General features: G+C 34.2%; 1 protein-coding gene across 2 annotated transcripts in view; it reads right to left on the reverse strand.

Moving 5' to 3' along the window:
• LOC147072730 (uncharacterized) overlaps positions 1-8,234 on the reverse strand; it is a 15,499-nt gene extending 7,265 nt beyond the window's left edge. Inside the window, exons 1-2 of one of the 2 annotated variants that reach the window (XR_015070559.1) lie at positions 7,327-8,234; positions 3,863-5,105 (exon numbers count right to left, since the gene is read on the reverse strand). Coding sequence is in view for 1 of the 2 variants with exons in the window: in XM_085946157.1 (XP_085802283.1) it covers positions 4,668-5,105; positions 7,327-8,106 (1,218 nt within the window). In the remaining variant the exon portion in view is untranslated. Of the gene's footprint in view, positions 1-1,889; positions 5,106-7,326 lie in introns of those variants that run through there. The other variant, XM_085946157.1, reaches the window with a different exon arrangement.
• Between the last annotated feature and the right edge of the window lie 6,993 nt (positions 8,235-15,227).

Consider the following 15,227-nt stretch of genomic DNA (forward strand, 5'->3'; position numbering starts at 1 on the left):
GTATAAGATTTTAAAGGGTTGAAAAAGTTGACAGACGGATTAAGATCTATGGGCCGTGTTAGTGTTACTATGTCTCTGGAATTTCAGTAGATCTACGTGCTTTCGTTTGGATGAGAAGGAGCATTATCTAATAACAGCACTGCTTTCTGCGGCAACCCCTTATTTTTCAAAAAATCTCACTTCTGGAACTCATTTAGTTTTCAACCAATCTTCAAAGATCCTTCTACTCAACCATGCTCCTTTCTGGTTGTAATAATCCGTATCCGGAAACTTGTACGTATGCAGTTCACCATATTACACTTCACCGTGAAATGTTATATTGGAAATATATGGCCGTATATTAAAGACAGCCTAACTTCTTTGGGTCGTATAATACCGGCATAAAATTCATGTCTAAATAAAACTCGGTTCTTGTCGGTTTATACTTTACAGGAAGTCAGCAGCGAACAAATTAAAATAGCCGATATATTGGATTATTTGTTAGGTTTTCATTCTTGAATAATTCATGAATTTTGTCAAAATCAGCTATGAAAATTGAATTAATGTTCATATTGAACCTCATAAAATTGGAGACCGTATAGTATACATTCATCTCTTTCCAACAGAAAGCTTACGGTGAAATGTTTTATGTACAATTTACATGTAACCGTAATAATCAACAGGAACATTTCTTATTGCGCGTTTAAGTGCACTTATATGCGTGTGAAACATGGACCCTAAGTAAAAGAGAGATCCAGAAACTTAGAGTAGCACAACGTGGTATGGAGAGGTGCATGCTGGGCATAACGCAAAAGGACAAAAAGAGGAATGAGTGGATAAGCAAGCAGACAAAGGTATGCGATGTAATAGAGTTTATTAAAAGCCTTAAATGGAGATGGGCTGGACACAGCTCGAAGAAGAGACAATCATTGGACAAATCTAGTCATCCAAGAAGTACAAAACGTCCGCAAGGTAGACCTAGAGGCCGCTGGATCGATGAAATGATAAAGATCTGCGGAAGTACGTGGCAACGCAACGCACAGGACCGAGAGAAGTGGAAGCTGCTTGAAGAGGCCTTCATCCAGCAGTGGATAGATTCAGGCTGATGATGATGATGATAGGACGCGTAAACATGAAAGCGAGCGATTTAAAAAAAAATTAAATTCATGCACGGATAATCCGCAAACCAAATAACCTACACACAGAAAATTGAGAGTTTACTGTATATACCTTGCTTAGGTGTGAAAATGGTATTTTTTTTACTTTCATAGCAGTGGTGGGATACTTTTATGCTTTTTGCTAGATTATTAATTGATAGACTGAAATGTATTATCTACACAGTAATGGGAACTGAAATACCCAACGGTTAAGGCGATAGCAGGTAACCGTCTTGAGTAAGGAAGAATCCGGGTTAAACTTGTCAAGAATACGTTGTACGTCTAATACTGAAAACTGCTCTCGGTTTATGCATTTACGCTCATTTAATGTTGGTGTATTACACACACTATTGCACGTGCATAATGCGTGCTTAATTTTCGTACTACACTCACACATTCAAAAACTCTGCTTCAACGTGCGGGGTATTGAATATAGCCAATCGGTATTCTATTTATTATCTGTTCTGTGATCTACACAAATTAAATTTTATTTATGCATTTGTTATGTAAAATACTTTCACCTTAACCCACATCTTAAGAGGTTATCATTCATTTTATTTTCGTATTCTATACTTTCTGGTGATTGCTTGACTAAAAGTACATAAGCGTTTCACATCCTTATTATTACAGTACCTGTACGACATGGCCCCCACAAAGGGGGGGCTGACAGAGACTGATAAGTGAGACACACACACATCACAAATTTGCTCTAATAGTAAAAAAAGTCTGCTATGTTTTTTTTATTGTTTATTTAGCTCAACCAACAGGATCAATCACATAGGATATCACAATACAATATAGAAAAAAAAAATATGGTATGGTCCCAATAACAGGCGGACACAAAAAGCATAATAAATCAAATTAAATTATATCAAATATTATGTACAGCTGTAATGAATATGATCGAAGAGTTATTAAAAATCGTTAAAGAAAAATAGAGAGAGAGAAAAAACATAAAAAGAAGTACAGTACTCTCTCAGTAATCCATCACCCCAAAAACCAGACAAGTGTCCAATCAGTGAAAGCGACGGATTATAGTGCATACATACAAAATATGGTAAAAATTAAAACATGTATTTCGTAAAAAATAGTTTTTTTGAGAAACTTGTACTAGCAAATTACGGTTTTATTTATAATCAAAATCAAGTATTTACTAAATTATACATATTTACAAATTAAATATTAAACAGTAAATCACTTGACACAACCAGTTGTTCAGTGAGGCAGATATTCTTGAATGGCCTAGGATTCCTGGCTTTCCCTATGAAAGCTTCAGTTTGTGTGTCCCGGTTGCATTGGAGCACTGCATAATTGTGATGCGGTCCTTGGGCACTTTCCTCCCTGGTACATTACTTTCTTTGTGACGAACGTACGTTTTACGAAGGAAAAGTTTCCAAAATAAACCCGTCTCATATGCATTGTATACTTGTACGCGGCGGACTACTGAATTTGAAAATCGAATACCGGCGAATTATAGGGCTTGATTTTGTGTATTCAACTAGTAAAAATAACGGCGGTTTATAGCAGTTGTCGGATAATCGAGCGGCGGATTACTGAGAGTGTATTGTATATACGTAGATAAGACAGGCAATGCACGAAAAGAATGGTACAATTAAAAAAAAAAATACAATAAAAATAAGCAGTCGTCCAGATACAATAATTAGTCATGGATTTTGGAGCAACTTAATTTGAAAGAGGCAAGAGAACAAAGCAGATCTACTCAATCAATGAAGATTCAAGGTTCTGCAGAGTCGAGCCACCAGACAATTTTAACCTAAATTGGTTTTATATGAATGAATGTATAACAGCGAGAAAGTGTTACTACAATAATAATATTTTAAAATATGTGATTGTGCAATACAATTTTTAATTGTGTGTCGTTACTCGACTACTCTAGAATTCTAATGGATGCATTAAAAATACACAGTAATTTAGAAAACGCTACTGTAGAGCATCACACTGCCTTTACCCTTAGCGATAGGTAGGGGGGCCCGTCATAGATCCTAGCCTGGGGCCCCACTTCAGGATGTGGGGGTCATGCTGTACAATATAATAATAACATGCAATTTATTCATATATCACATTAATGGCAGGCGGAAAGATTTATCATTCATTATCCACAAAAATGGTTAATGACTCCGTTTTGCGGAAAATTATTATTTATTAGAGATGGCAAACTTAATAAAAATCATTATCCAAACACTGACCACATGAAACAAACAGTCAAATTCAAAAGGAAGGTCTTTGTCACAAGCATTTGACAAAGAATATTTATATTATACGGTCAAACTTGGTCATTCCAAGGAAGATGGGACCGACTGAATTTGTTCATTATAATCGTATTATATCAGAGAATAGGTATTTTTAAATGAGCGGTCACATAACACAAAAAGTTGCAATTCAAACAAAAATACACAGTTAGAATTTTTCCCCGAAACAAGCATGGCATTCATAAACTACAAAAGAAGTTGTTTATTGTAATGAACACTGGTAGGTACCTACTGACTTCAAAAACCTTGAATTTTTTACATGCAATTTCAACCATATGCGTGGAAACTTTTTCAATATTGTCCGCGAAAACACCAATCAGGTAGGTACTTAGACACTTAACTAGTGTCATAAACGTAATCCAACCCGGTGGCATTCTGTCCGGTCGGATTTTATTGCTTAGGGTCGAAATGTTTGTTTTATTTATTTAAGAAAAGATAACATTCATAAAATTCGACGTAGAAACAAGTGCCTGCCTACACGTCCGTGGCACTGACGGTTAGACGCCGTTCACGTGCCAGCACGTTAGTGGCGTCTAGCTGGTTAAATGAACGAATTTAATATTTCTCTGATGTTGTTACGATTGCGTATGATAACAAAAAATGGTTATTTATTATCCGTGAGCATCTGGCGATTCCCCCTGTGACATGTGCAGGTACATACACTTCACTTACATAATTTTGTACACATACTAATTGATTGTGATTGATAAAAAAATCAATCCCGAAAGTTTCGGAATTATGTTTACTAATCCTCGGATTCATAGGTATTGTCTGCTATCTCGGGATTGGATTCCCTAATCACCAGTATGCGTGCACCAAAATAGTTAACTGGTTAACAATAAAACACAGTAGAAATAATAACTTATTTCATTATCATGATTTTAAACACCCAAAGTGAAGTAGTAACTGGCCTGTGTCAAAAATCACATATTGTTTTTTCAATAAAACTTTTCAGAAAATGATACTGTTGATGTCCATGCCACTTGGTTCCCGAATGATAATTCCGGAAGCAATTTCTTCCTGAAACACTGGATTGAAGGTGAATCCATTGTCAAATCCACCGATGTTGAAGTGGACAATGACTATAATTATAGTACTCCGAGGACTCAAGTCGGAAAAGGAATATGAAATAACTGCCGTGGCTTTGGAAGGCTTCTTGTCTAAAGGCAGTTCTAGTCTTCCAAATTAAGATAATGTGATGTTTCAGGTCTTATCTGTGAGTGCTACAGTCATTTGTGTTTAAATATTGGCAATATACTTTTTAAAAGAAATTTAATTTAATCAAATCCCGAATGACACCTTCCATCCGTTCCCTCAAAGCATTGATGGAGGCGGTATTCTTCAGATAGTCTCTTTCATCATATGTCCCACGTTGCGCTAAATTCTCCATATCTATCACTTCGTCAGCCTGGCACAGGAGTAGTGGGAGCGACATCACTGCAACTGTCAGTCCATACGGCAACATCATTTTTTGGTGCTTTCTAAATATCTGTTCAGGGTAACATTTCTCTACGTTACAGTTGAATTTTTTTAATTGATGTCGTAACACTTCGTAGTAAGTATGAAATATTTCTTCGTAATGCTGCCGTCTAGACTCCTCGTCCAGACACGTGAAAATCATGTGTAGAAGATCAACAACTGGCGAGTTGTATTTCATCAATTGCCAGTCTACGAATCGAACTTCTATTGGTTGTTTATTCTGGAAAACAAAACACACATATTGAACAATAATAAAACCTCATAATAACTCAAAGATGTTGACGAAAACATTCTTTTTTAGACCAGTAAGTACACAACCCGCCATACAACGTTGCCAACTTAAAATTAATCGATATGTTCCCATTTTATTAAGCCGGCTACAAACGTAGCTATCGATCTGGCTAACCTGCCACCAACAACAAGTATACTCCAAAATCACAGAACAGCCAATAAATAGAGTTCCGATAGGCTATATTCAATACTATACATTTTGATGTAGGGTTTTGAATGTGTGAGTGTCCTACGAAAATGAAACACGCATTATGCAAGTACAATAATTTGTGTAATACACCAATATTAAATGAGCGTCAATGCATAAACCGAGAACAGTTGTCAGTAATCAACGTATGACGTATTCTTGACACGTGTTTAAGTTTATCCCGGATTCTTCCTTACTCAAGACCTGCTACTCCTTAGGTAGGGTAGGTATTTCAGTTCCCATTATTTCTGAGTTCCCTGTCAAAAATCTATAAACAGTGGATGAATTTGAATATCTGAGATCAACCATTAGTGGAAAAGACAGATGTGAAGCAGGAATAAGAAGAAGCACACAGATTGCGAAAAATGTGATGACATGTCGTACCACTATATGGAAGGATCGAGAAATTTCAATTGCCTTGACAAAGATTAGTGTTTTCCATTTTTTTGTACAATGTTGAGTCATTAAGGGCAAGGGATTGAATGGCAATTGATGGCTTCGAAATGTGGTATTGGCGGTGAATGCTTCGTATTTCTTAAACAGCACAGGACACTGACTCTGGCCTGAGAGAAGCAGAGGATCGAGAGGGGTTGAGAGTCTTGGTCTCTCAGAAGATGACTGAATTTTAAGGTTTCATGATCCTCAGTCATGAGGGAACGATCAAAAAGAGAGACAAATGTAACATACTTGAGTAGTAGATATACATGTGCAACTTTCACACAGCACAGTTATAATTGAACAGTGCAAGTTTACACTTGAACCATCTAGTTGAAGAACAATGACAAGACGCTCGCTTTAGCTGCTCTTGCAAGTCTCTGCTACATACATACAACGAAGAAATTCAATGATTTCCATGTCGCTTGTACAGCCAAAATACTTGTGCAATAATATCTTACTCTTATAAAAATGTTCAGGAAAATTGCATAAGTATATCGCTCAAGTATGCAATTACGTTTGTAGCTGGCTCTAGTCCAAACTGTTTAGTGTACATATATCGATTTATGGAGCCCACGTCCACGAACACCCACAATGGCCACGTGGCTTAAACGTCGGCCTATAACGTCATGGACCCCAGGTTCGAATCCTAAGTCTGGCGAGTACACATATAGTAAAACCTCGTTAATACGAATTCCACGGGACCGAAAATCGAAAAAAAAATTCGAATTACGAAATATATGGGGGGAAAAATATTAAAATTTTGAAAAAAAAATATTTTTTTGATTTTTATTAATTTTGTTTACGATCATAGATGTGCCTACGAAATTTCCTATTCCGTGTGTGTTAATGGGTCATAAAATGTCAGAATTATGTATATTACCTTCTTAAAATAAGTTATAGTAAGATATAATTTTCAATGACTGGCTCATGAAATAGTGTACTTTATTACGATTTATTGAATATTTTTGTATGCCAGGACTCTGAAATCATTTCGAATTATGAAATTCGAATTAAAGCTACGGTTTTATATGAAAATAATGTTCAAGGGACTATTTTTTTGCGAAAATTTTGAATTACGGTGAATTTCGAAATATCCGTGTTCTTATTAACGAGGTTTTACTGTATTGTTTTTCAATTTATATATGAGTCAGAGTATGGACCTGATAGGTTGAGCAAGTGGCTGACATCCATTTCTCCTAAAAAAACAAAAAATCTGTTAATACAAACCTTCACTCTGTGGAGGCCCATATTTGATCATATTAGGATCGGAAATGTATGGTATCAAAAAAAAGATATCGATTTATACTAGCAGATTATAAGCAGGATTGATTGCTAACCATAATGTCAAATGATTGAAAGGTGCCCTGGCGGTGAATAGGACGGAAGACCTTGGTAGAATCGTAAAGTTCTTTAACAGAATTGGAGTGAGGGCCTGATAGGCGGATCCTCTTCTAGATGAGAAGAGGCGATATGACAGCGAGTCGCAGTCAATGCCTCGGTAAAATCATAAAAAAAAAATACTTACTTTATATTTAAACAGGAAATTGTTGACCCAGCAATCTCCGTGGCAGATAACATTGTAGGGTTCGGTACGTTCCGGATTTATGCTCAAAAAGAATTTATCAAAGAAGTTTTCACTGTACTTATGAAATTTCTCATAGCATTGAGTATCAGTTAAGACGTCCAAAACTTGATCTTTAGAAGCGATTATAAACTGCTTAACCGGTTCGCTGACATCATAATCCTTTTTAAGGTCTTTCACCAAATCCCCAAATACAGTTGGATTATCTTCTTTGAGGACAAATGATATAGCGTGTAGTCGTGCGATATCGTTGATAACTAATCCAATATGTTCCATATCCAGCATCTTCTTCCGGTCGAAAATCTCAAACCCTCGATTGCACAGGTCTTCCAATAAGATAACCTCGTGTAAATTCTCTGGGTTGGCTTTGTAACATTCAACGAAATGAAATTTATCTTCTTCTGCGATATTGAACTTGTTTTGAAGACTCTTAAATGCTGGAATGCACTCATTGTACGCGTGTATTTCACGTCGGAAGTATTTAACAATTGCTAAAGCATCACGTATCGCCTGACTCGGCGGTATTGACTTACAGATTATTTTTTCCGTAACTACTTTGCCATCTTTTATTCCTTCGATTGTGACACGCTGCAAAGCACCCATGAAATTGTTTCCTTTTTCTGACGCATCGGTCACTGTAATTTTTGCTTCGGTTATTTCTTCGTGTTCGATTATTTTTTCTATGATTGCTTTTGTGTTAGTACTGATACCTACCCGAAACATCTTGTTACTTCACTACAGTAATCAACTGGTTGAAACGATAGCGATTTCACAAAAAAATATTTTAATCTCTTTCCAAATACAGTGACATTTTTTATGTTATCATATTATGATTTATTTTTTGCACAAAACTATCTTGTTTTATATTAAAAAAAAAAAAACAACATTAACACTTTCAGAAACAACTAAAAACTTAAGTATTAAGATTCGGAAATCGCAAACCCATCTATACCTTCACAATGTGAAATCAATATGTATATTATATAATTTTACTACTTACTACCTAAATGGACTCAGTGTTTCTCAATCTTGGTATATATGGTCATGGGGATTTCGCTGATAAACTCTTACAACTTGGATCTTATAGAAACATAAAATATCAGAACACCGTAGGAAAATACTTCCAAAAAAACGAACTACACCGCGCAGCCTCATTTTTAGATTAACCGATTTTCACTACCTGTCAAATAGTATCATAAAATGACAACATTGCGTCTCGCTCACTCTTGAAGAATGAGATGGAGAGAGAGCCTGGACTGTTACAGTTATTGTCACGACAATTTAAAATACATACTATTGCTGCCAGTAACTCCATGCACGTGTACAGGCGCTATAATGTTATGGTGCCATTAGGCATATATTGCAATAAGAGATAATAGAGTAAGTATGTAATTAAATCACACAAGTTAATATTTAAAGTTTTTTATTAATAACTCTTTAATTATAAATACATAATAACAAAACCATGTAAGTTATTTTTGTAACAAGATAAGTTACAAATGTAAGCATAGATGTGGTAAATAACTATCTTCTCGCCGCATTTAGAATGGTATAATTATTTTAACTGCCGTTTAGTACATAGTAACAGTTGATTATGACAAAATATTATATAATCATTCACATGGAATAAGATAAACTGGCCATAGGACACCATTATTTGAATGCAATTAAGCAATAACATTCATATTATCGTAATTAAAATAATAATGTATATTTACCAAAGATAATATAACAGTAGAACATCGATATAATAGACAAAATATCCGGTAAAGTGTGAAATTTGTTGAAAACATCCTGTTACATGTTTAAATCCAAGTGTCACCGCTTATTAACAATGTTCTGCACATGACAATCACGCCGCCCTGCTCGTATTTTTCCTCACTGATTTTTGCAACGCTGGCCGCTAATTCACGAAGCCGCACAGCAGTTTAATTTGTTTACTCAAAGGGAATGGATGCATTTATTACTCCATTCAATAAGTATAGATTTAGAAGTTAGAAGTAGATGAAGGTATCACATCATATTGTGTGAAAGTCAAATGGCAGATGAAGTTATGATCTTGGAAAATGAGGATAGAAGTAAAGATATCGAGGAAGACGAAACAACATGCCCAAAAACAAAGTTATCAGTGATAAGATCGCATCTCGACGATCTAATTACATTTATTGACTATTTTTGTCAGATAACGGATTTTCGTAATTTTGGAGTTGATTATACAAAAATCGCAGACTTCAAAGGTACAAACAAAGATTCTTTTTTTGGTAACCAGACAAAGCAGAACATGACAAAACAGAAGTCAGGGGAAAAATGAAACATTAATTTTTGTGGAATCTATTTAGATTAGGTTAGTGACACATCCCTGTTATTGATTAAGATGAGATATCCTAAGCTTGCCGGCAAAGTCCCGTTATTTGAGACTTTCTAGCAATTAAGAATGCAGAAATTGGGTAAATAATTTGATTTATTATGGCGTATTGAAAATCTGTGCTATTAAAAATCTATCAACATAATTGAGATAGGACAATTTCAATATTAAATTAATATTTTTCCTGAAAGGTCATATTTATATTTATCGTTGTTCTGTTTTGTCATGGAACCCTTTTTTCAAAGCAGGATTATCGAAAGAAAGTGCATCGAACATTAACGTCACTCCACAACGGGTGTATCTTGATATATCATCCGAAGATGAATAAACATGTTTTTATTTGTGTTTTTATAAAACAGATTTTTGGCTTTAACTGACACCGTCTCACCAGTATTAGTCTGTTATACTGAGGTTTTACTGTATCATCAGTGACCTGTTAAAACCTATGATGTGACAATTTTGCCAAAATGGTTTTTATTTTAATATATATTCTGTTTGTTTATATTAGACTAGGTACATAGTACAAAATTCAAAAGTGGCAAAATTTGTTTAAAATTAATTATGTGCATGTTTAAATGCCCATCACAACATACTCTATTCCTTCGTACAAGTTTAAATTGGCGTAGTGTACGGATTAAAAAATAATTAATTCTAGAAACATCCAACGTAACATTGTCACATTTTAATAATACCTTCAATGTATGTAGTGATAATGTAGTCATCGAATCGTAGGTATTACAACTACTCTATGATGACAAGCTTGCATCTACCTTTTGTTTAGAATGTTTAGATAAATGATAATACTTTACTAATTTAGAGACATACAAAAAAATTTACTTCATTTCTGTGAATATATAAAGCAGTTTTTTGTTTCCTGTAAATTTCAATTTTTGTCACATTATAGGTTTTAACAACTCAACGAGCTGTTGACTATATAACATTTTGAGAAGCATAGTGTTTTTTAATATTTGTGTTTAAGTGTTGAAATACTATAATATTATGTTTAGTCAAATCGACACAGGCAATTATAAATAGTAAACTCAAAATAAATTTATGACGCTATAGATATTAGTAGAGTAAATAGTCCCTTCCTAGCAACAAGCTTTTATATAATATTTAGAGTACCTATAATATTGTCCGTTCAAAGATAAAACCCACTCAGTATTATAAGTACTAAATAAGAAAATTTACTCTTGATCTACATTTTAGATAAAAATCGCGAGATCTACAATAAATATAACCTTCGTTTGTTATTTAATATACTTATATATAATTATTTGAGCAGTGGATGGTTTATGATCGTATAAAGATAAACAGATACAGCCAAATTTAATAATATGTATATACATAATTTGAAAACATCTTATGCATACACACACTACCTACAAAAAAACTTTTTGTAGAAAAAAATATGACATACTAAATAAATATTTAATATACTAAAACCGATAGCCAACATTATAACGCAATTCGATAAGCATTTCAGGCAACAACTACTAGTTAAAATAGGTTAAGTAGGATGCCCATAGCTTAATTGGAAAAGCACACTGGCACGAATCCAGCGGATAAAGGTTCAAGTCCCATCGGGTGTCGTATTTTTTCTACAATAAGATTTTTTCTGGTGTGTTGTATTATGCATGAGATGTTTTCAAATTATGTATGTTCAATATATAGAATGTTACATTCTAAAATCTTGTGTCTTATTCGTTGAATAAAAGAAATAGTTTAAATATATGAATATTATATTTGAATTCGAGTGCTTAAAGTCAGACAACGTTATCTACAAAAAAGTGTTTTTTTTTTTTTTTGAGATAACGTTATTTTACATTTACGGCTACATGATAGTCAAACAACGTTATGAAAATCTTTTCTAATTTCTTATTAAATCGTCAGCTAAGCTTAACGCTAACTACATAAGTTACCCTTGTTTTCATATTTTTTTTAAACTATCCCTATAAATTTTAACATCATCATAAGCAAGATAAATGTACAATACACAATAAATTATAAAATATTAACATTAGGTTTAAATAAACATTTCCCTTGTTGAGTTACAAGAATCTAAAATAACGATTTTTGGCTCTCCTGTAAAGTTGCACTTTTGTAGATAGTGTTGTTTGACACTAAGCCCTCGAATTGTAAAATATAGTGGAATGCTGATTTTATGTTTTCCCGCTACTTGCGTGTAGTTTCTGCAGTCGATTTCATTTTGGTGCAGTTAAATCCCAGTTTTACATTTTTATTTCCCGCAATTTACATAAATATTCAAAATTCAATTAAAATCACATATTATGCTTCTGCTCCATTGGCACGTGTCGCAGACCAAGTTCATTGGATTTCAAACATATTTGATATTTTACTCGGCGAGTTGCCAGAATTCGCCCGTTAACCAATCATAGGGACCGAAAAAACTTTAAACTAAAATTATTATCCACTGTCGATTGATTTGCTTAATCTAAAAAATTAAACACACAGTGACATCTGTTTGAATAATTATGAAATACTAAGTTACAAATTATCGAGACTAAAGCAATTTTAGTAAGAGCTTCGCTCTACACTCAACGTATCGTTAATCTGCGGCCTGTCAGATACTGCCATAGTAATACGTGAGGCATAGAAAAGAATACATAAAAAAAATTAAAAAATCTGTATCCAATTTAGACAATATCTCCATAAATTTCAGCAAACTATGTTAATTTATATTAAAATATATTTTTCATAGCCTGGGAGCATATATTTAGCTCTGTACATTTTGAGAGGTTCAAAAATGCACTGTGTAACCAATCTAGGGGCCGCCAACGTACATATAGAATTCACAACACAATAACAATATGACCAGGGCAGTATCAGTGAGTTGGTGATGTGAAATTTCATATTGAATTATTTTCGGTTTGTTAAAACGAATATTTGTGGGGTCTGGCCCCGAAAGATGAATCACCTGTGAATTTGTGGATGTACAATAAAATTAGTCAAACTCATGAATTAGAAGCAGTCAGTTTTTCCGCAATGTCATTAGTAAGTATTATATTTGAAATAACAATGTTTTTTATCTTTTTATTTATAAAAAAGGTGACTTAAGGGGGATGATTGCATGCATCTGACCTCTGTCATGGTTCCACTGTGCAATCATCATAATATTAATATTTAAATTTGTAATATTAATGTTACAGAATGACGGCCATAAACAAGGCAGTTATTTTGTTAATGATAAAGACAGAATGATTACATTTCTAGATATAATGAGTTCAAAGAAATAATGCCAAAATTTCAACTTAACCTGGCACTCTTTTTTAGTTTGTTTAACTTCTGTGTTTCATAATATAAATGGCAATAAAAAATGAGTTTTATGACTCTTTAGGCACCTAGACATGTTCAGATTATTTTAAAACACTAAAAAACCGTAATAAATCAGTCATAATGTCAAAAATATCTGAACAAATAAATTCTATACAATCACTTACCATTTAGAACAGATCCGCAATTTTGTTTTATGTATATGGAGCACTGCAAGGCGTGCATTTAGATTTTCGTCATGGTCGTCGTGTTTGATTTAAGTATAGAACACTTCACAAGTGGTAATAAATTAATCACACATAATGTTTTTTCCCTGAGTAGGGTCGTAAATATAGCACAATTTTAAACTAAACAAACTTTTAGTCAGATACTTAAACAGCTATTAAATATTATTAATGAGTTACGTATTTATATTTACTTTACATATTTAAAATTGTTTTGAAGAGTGGTAGATTTTATAACAAGGAGTGAGACATAAAGCAACTACAAAGACAACACATATATCTAGATAGAGCCATTTTTTTTTATTAATTTTTGAATTTCCGCACACATGACAGCGTCTTCTGGGCTTTTTATTATTTGCCGTGGGCGGAATGTGTTCCGGCAAATGATCTGTTCAAGTTCTAGGCAACAACCAATGGATTTTCATTAGTTGATGGTCTGGGTTGTGGAGTTTTCGTGATTTTCACAGCGTACTTAGCAACTAATTGTTTTATCACGACTAACTGAAATTCTCTTAGAGTTTTTTTACTACCAGTAACAGATTTATACATATAGAAAGCATTTAATAAATAGAGGTCAATCATGTGAAATGCTACCTTTTTGTACCATTTTACAGATTTCCTCATACATGACAAGCTGCTGAGCATCATGTCGGCCTTGTCGACAGTCCCCATATTTTTATTATATTCTAAGACGCACTTTGGCTTCATTATGGGTTCTCCGGTTATAAAATTAGTTTTACCGGTTGGACCAAAGGAGTCATCGTGCATGATTGTAAGCATGTGAAACATCATCTCTTCTGTCACACCATTTGAGAGCCAACAATGGGCTGTTTGATTTTGCCTGTCTCCCCCTTTTTTAGCTTTTTGAAGCATGGCATTTCTTTACGATTCTTACGTACAGTCCCACAAGCATTGGTTTTATTTTCATGGAGGTGCTTGAATAACTGTGGACCGGTGTACCAGTTATCGCACCACAACAAATGCCCTTTGCCCAGATACTCGGTCAGCAGCGTTGTCACAACAGCTCCGTAAATTCCAAAGTTTTGGCTATCCACCATGTCTGTCCCTTCACCACAATAAATAATAAAATCTAAAATATAACCCGTCATAACGTCACACAGCATGAACATTTTAATACCGAAATGATGACGCTTCGATGGAATAAATTGTTTAAAAATAAGTCTCCCTTTAAAAACAATGATGCTCTCATCGATACAGAGATATTGATGCGGAATCATCATGTCTTTGAAAATTTTGCATGTATGCTCTAAAAGTAATCTTATTTTATTAAGTCTATCTGAGGTAACACTTGTTGGATCAGAAAAATGGAGCATTTGGAGCAATAACTCATATCGATCCCTAGGCATCGTCTGACCGAAAATGGGTGCACTTAAAAAACAATCCGTACTCCAGTGTTCTTCTCGTGACAAATGCAAACGCAAAAAATGCATATAGTTCTGATACAGTTGTATCGATCCAATTATGAGAACGTAATTTTGGTCCAAGTTCTTGAGTGTTATACTGGTAGTGGAAAAAAATGTTTGTTTGGACTACCTTCAGCATTATATCACGGTTTAAAAAATGTTCAAAAAAAGACACTCAGGCGATGTCTCGGTCAAATCGCTGTTAGCTATGCCGGATTGAAAATCATCAAAATCATACACGATCGGAACATGGGGTCCGGATGTCCATGTTCTCAAGTGTTCAATTGGCTCTTCTGATATACCTACATCACTGAGGTCAGATGGTTTCAATTCTTCTTCGGACATTTCATAATCGGAGTCCAATTCCTCACTTAAACCAGCCATATTGAAGTTTGAAAACAGTTCGAAACCAAACACTCACACGATAACAAAGGTAAAATAGTCCAAAAAAATATGGTTAAGACACTTTGAGTGATTCCTTGCACAGTCCTCTCACAACAGTGATATTACGCATACTGCACAAACGCAGTAAAGTGG

Source organism: Rhyacophila brunnea, unplaced genomic scaffold (genome assembly GCF_057557595.1).
Source record: "Rhyacophila brunnea isolate RB1 unplaced genomic scaffold, BYU_Rbru_1.0 scaffold_19, whole genome shotgun sequence".
In the NCBI taxonomy this organism is placed as follows: Eukaryota; Metazoa; Arthropoda; class Insecta; order Trichoptera; family Rhyacophilidae; genus Rhyacophila; species Rhyacophila brunnea.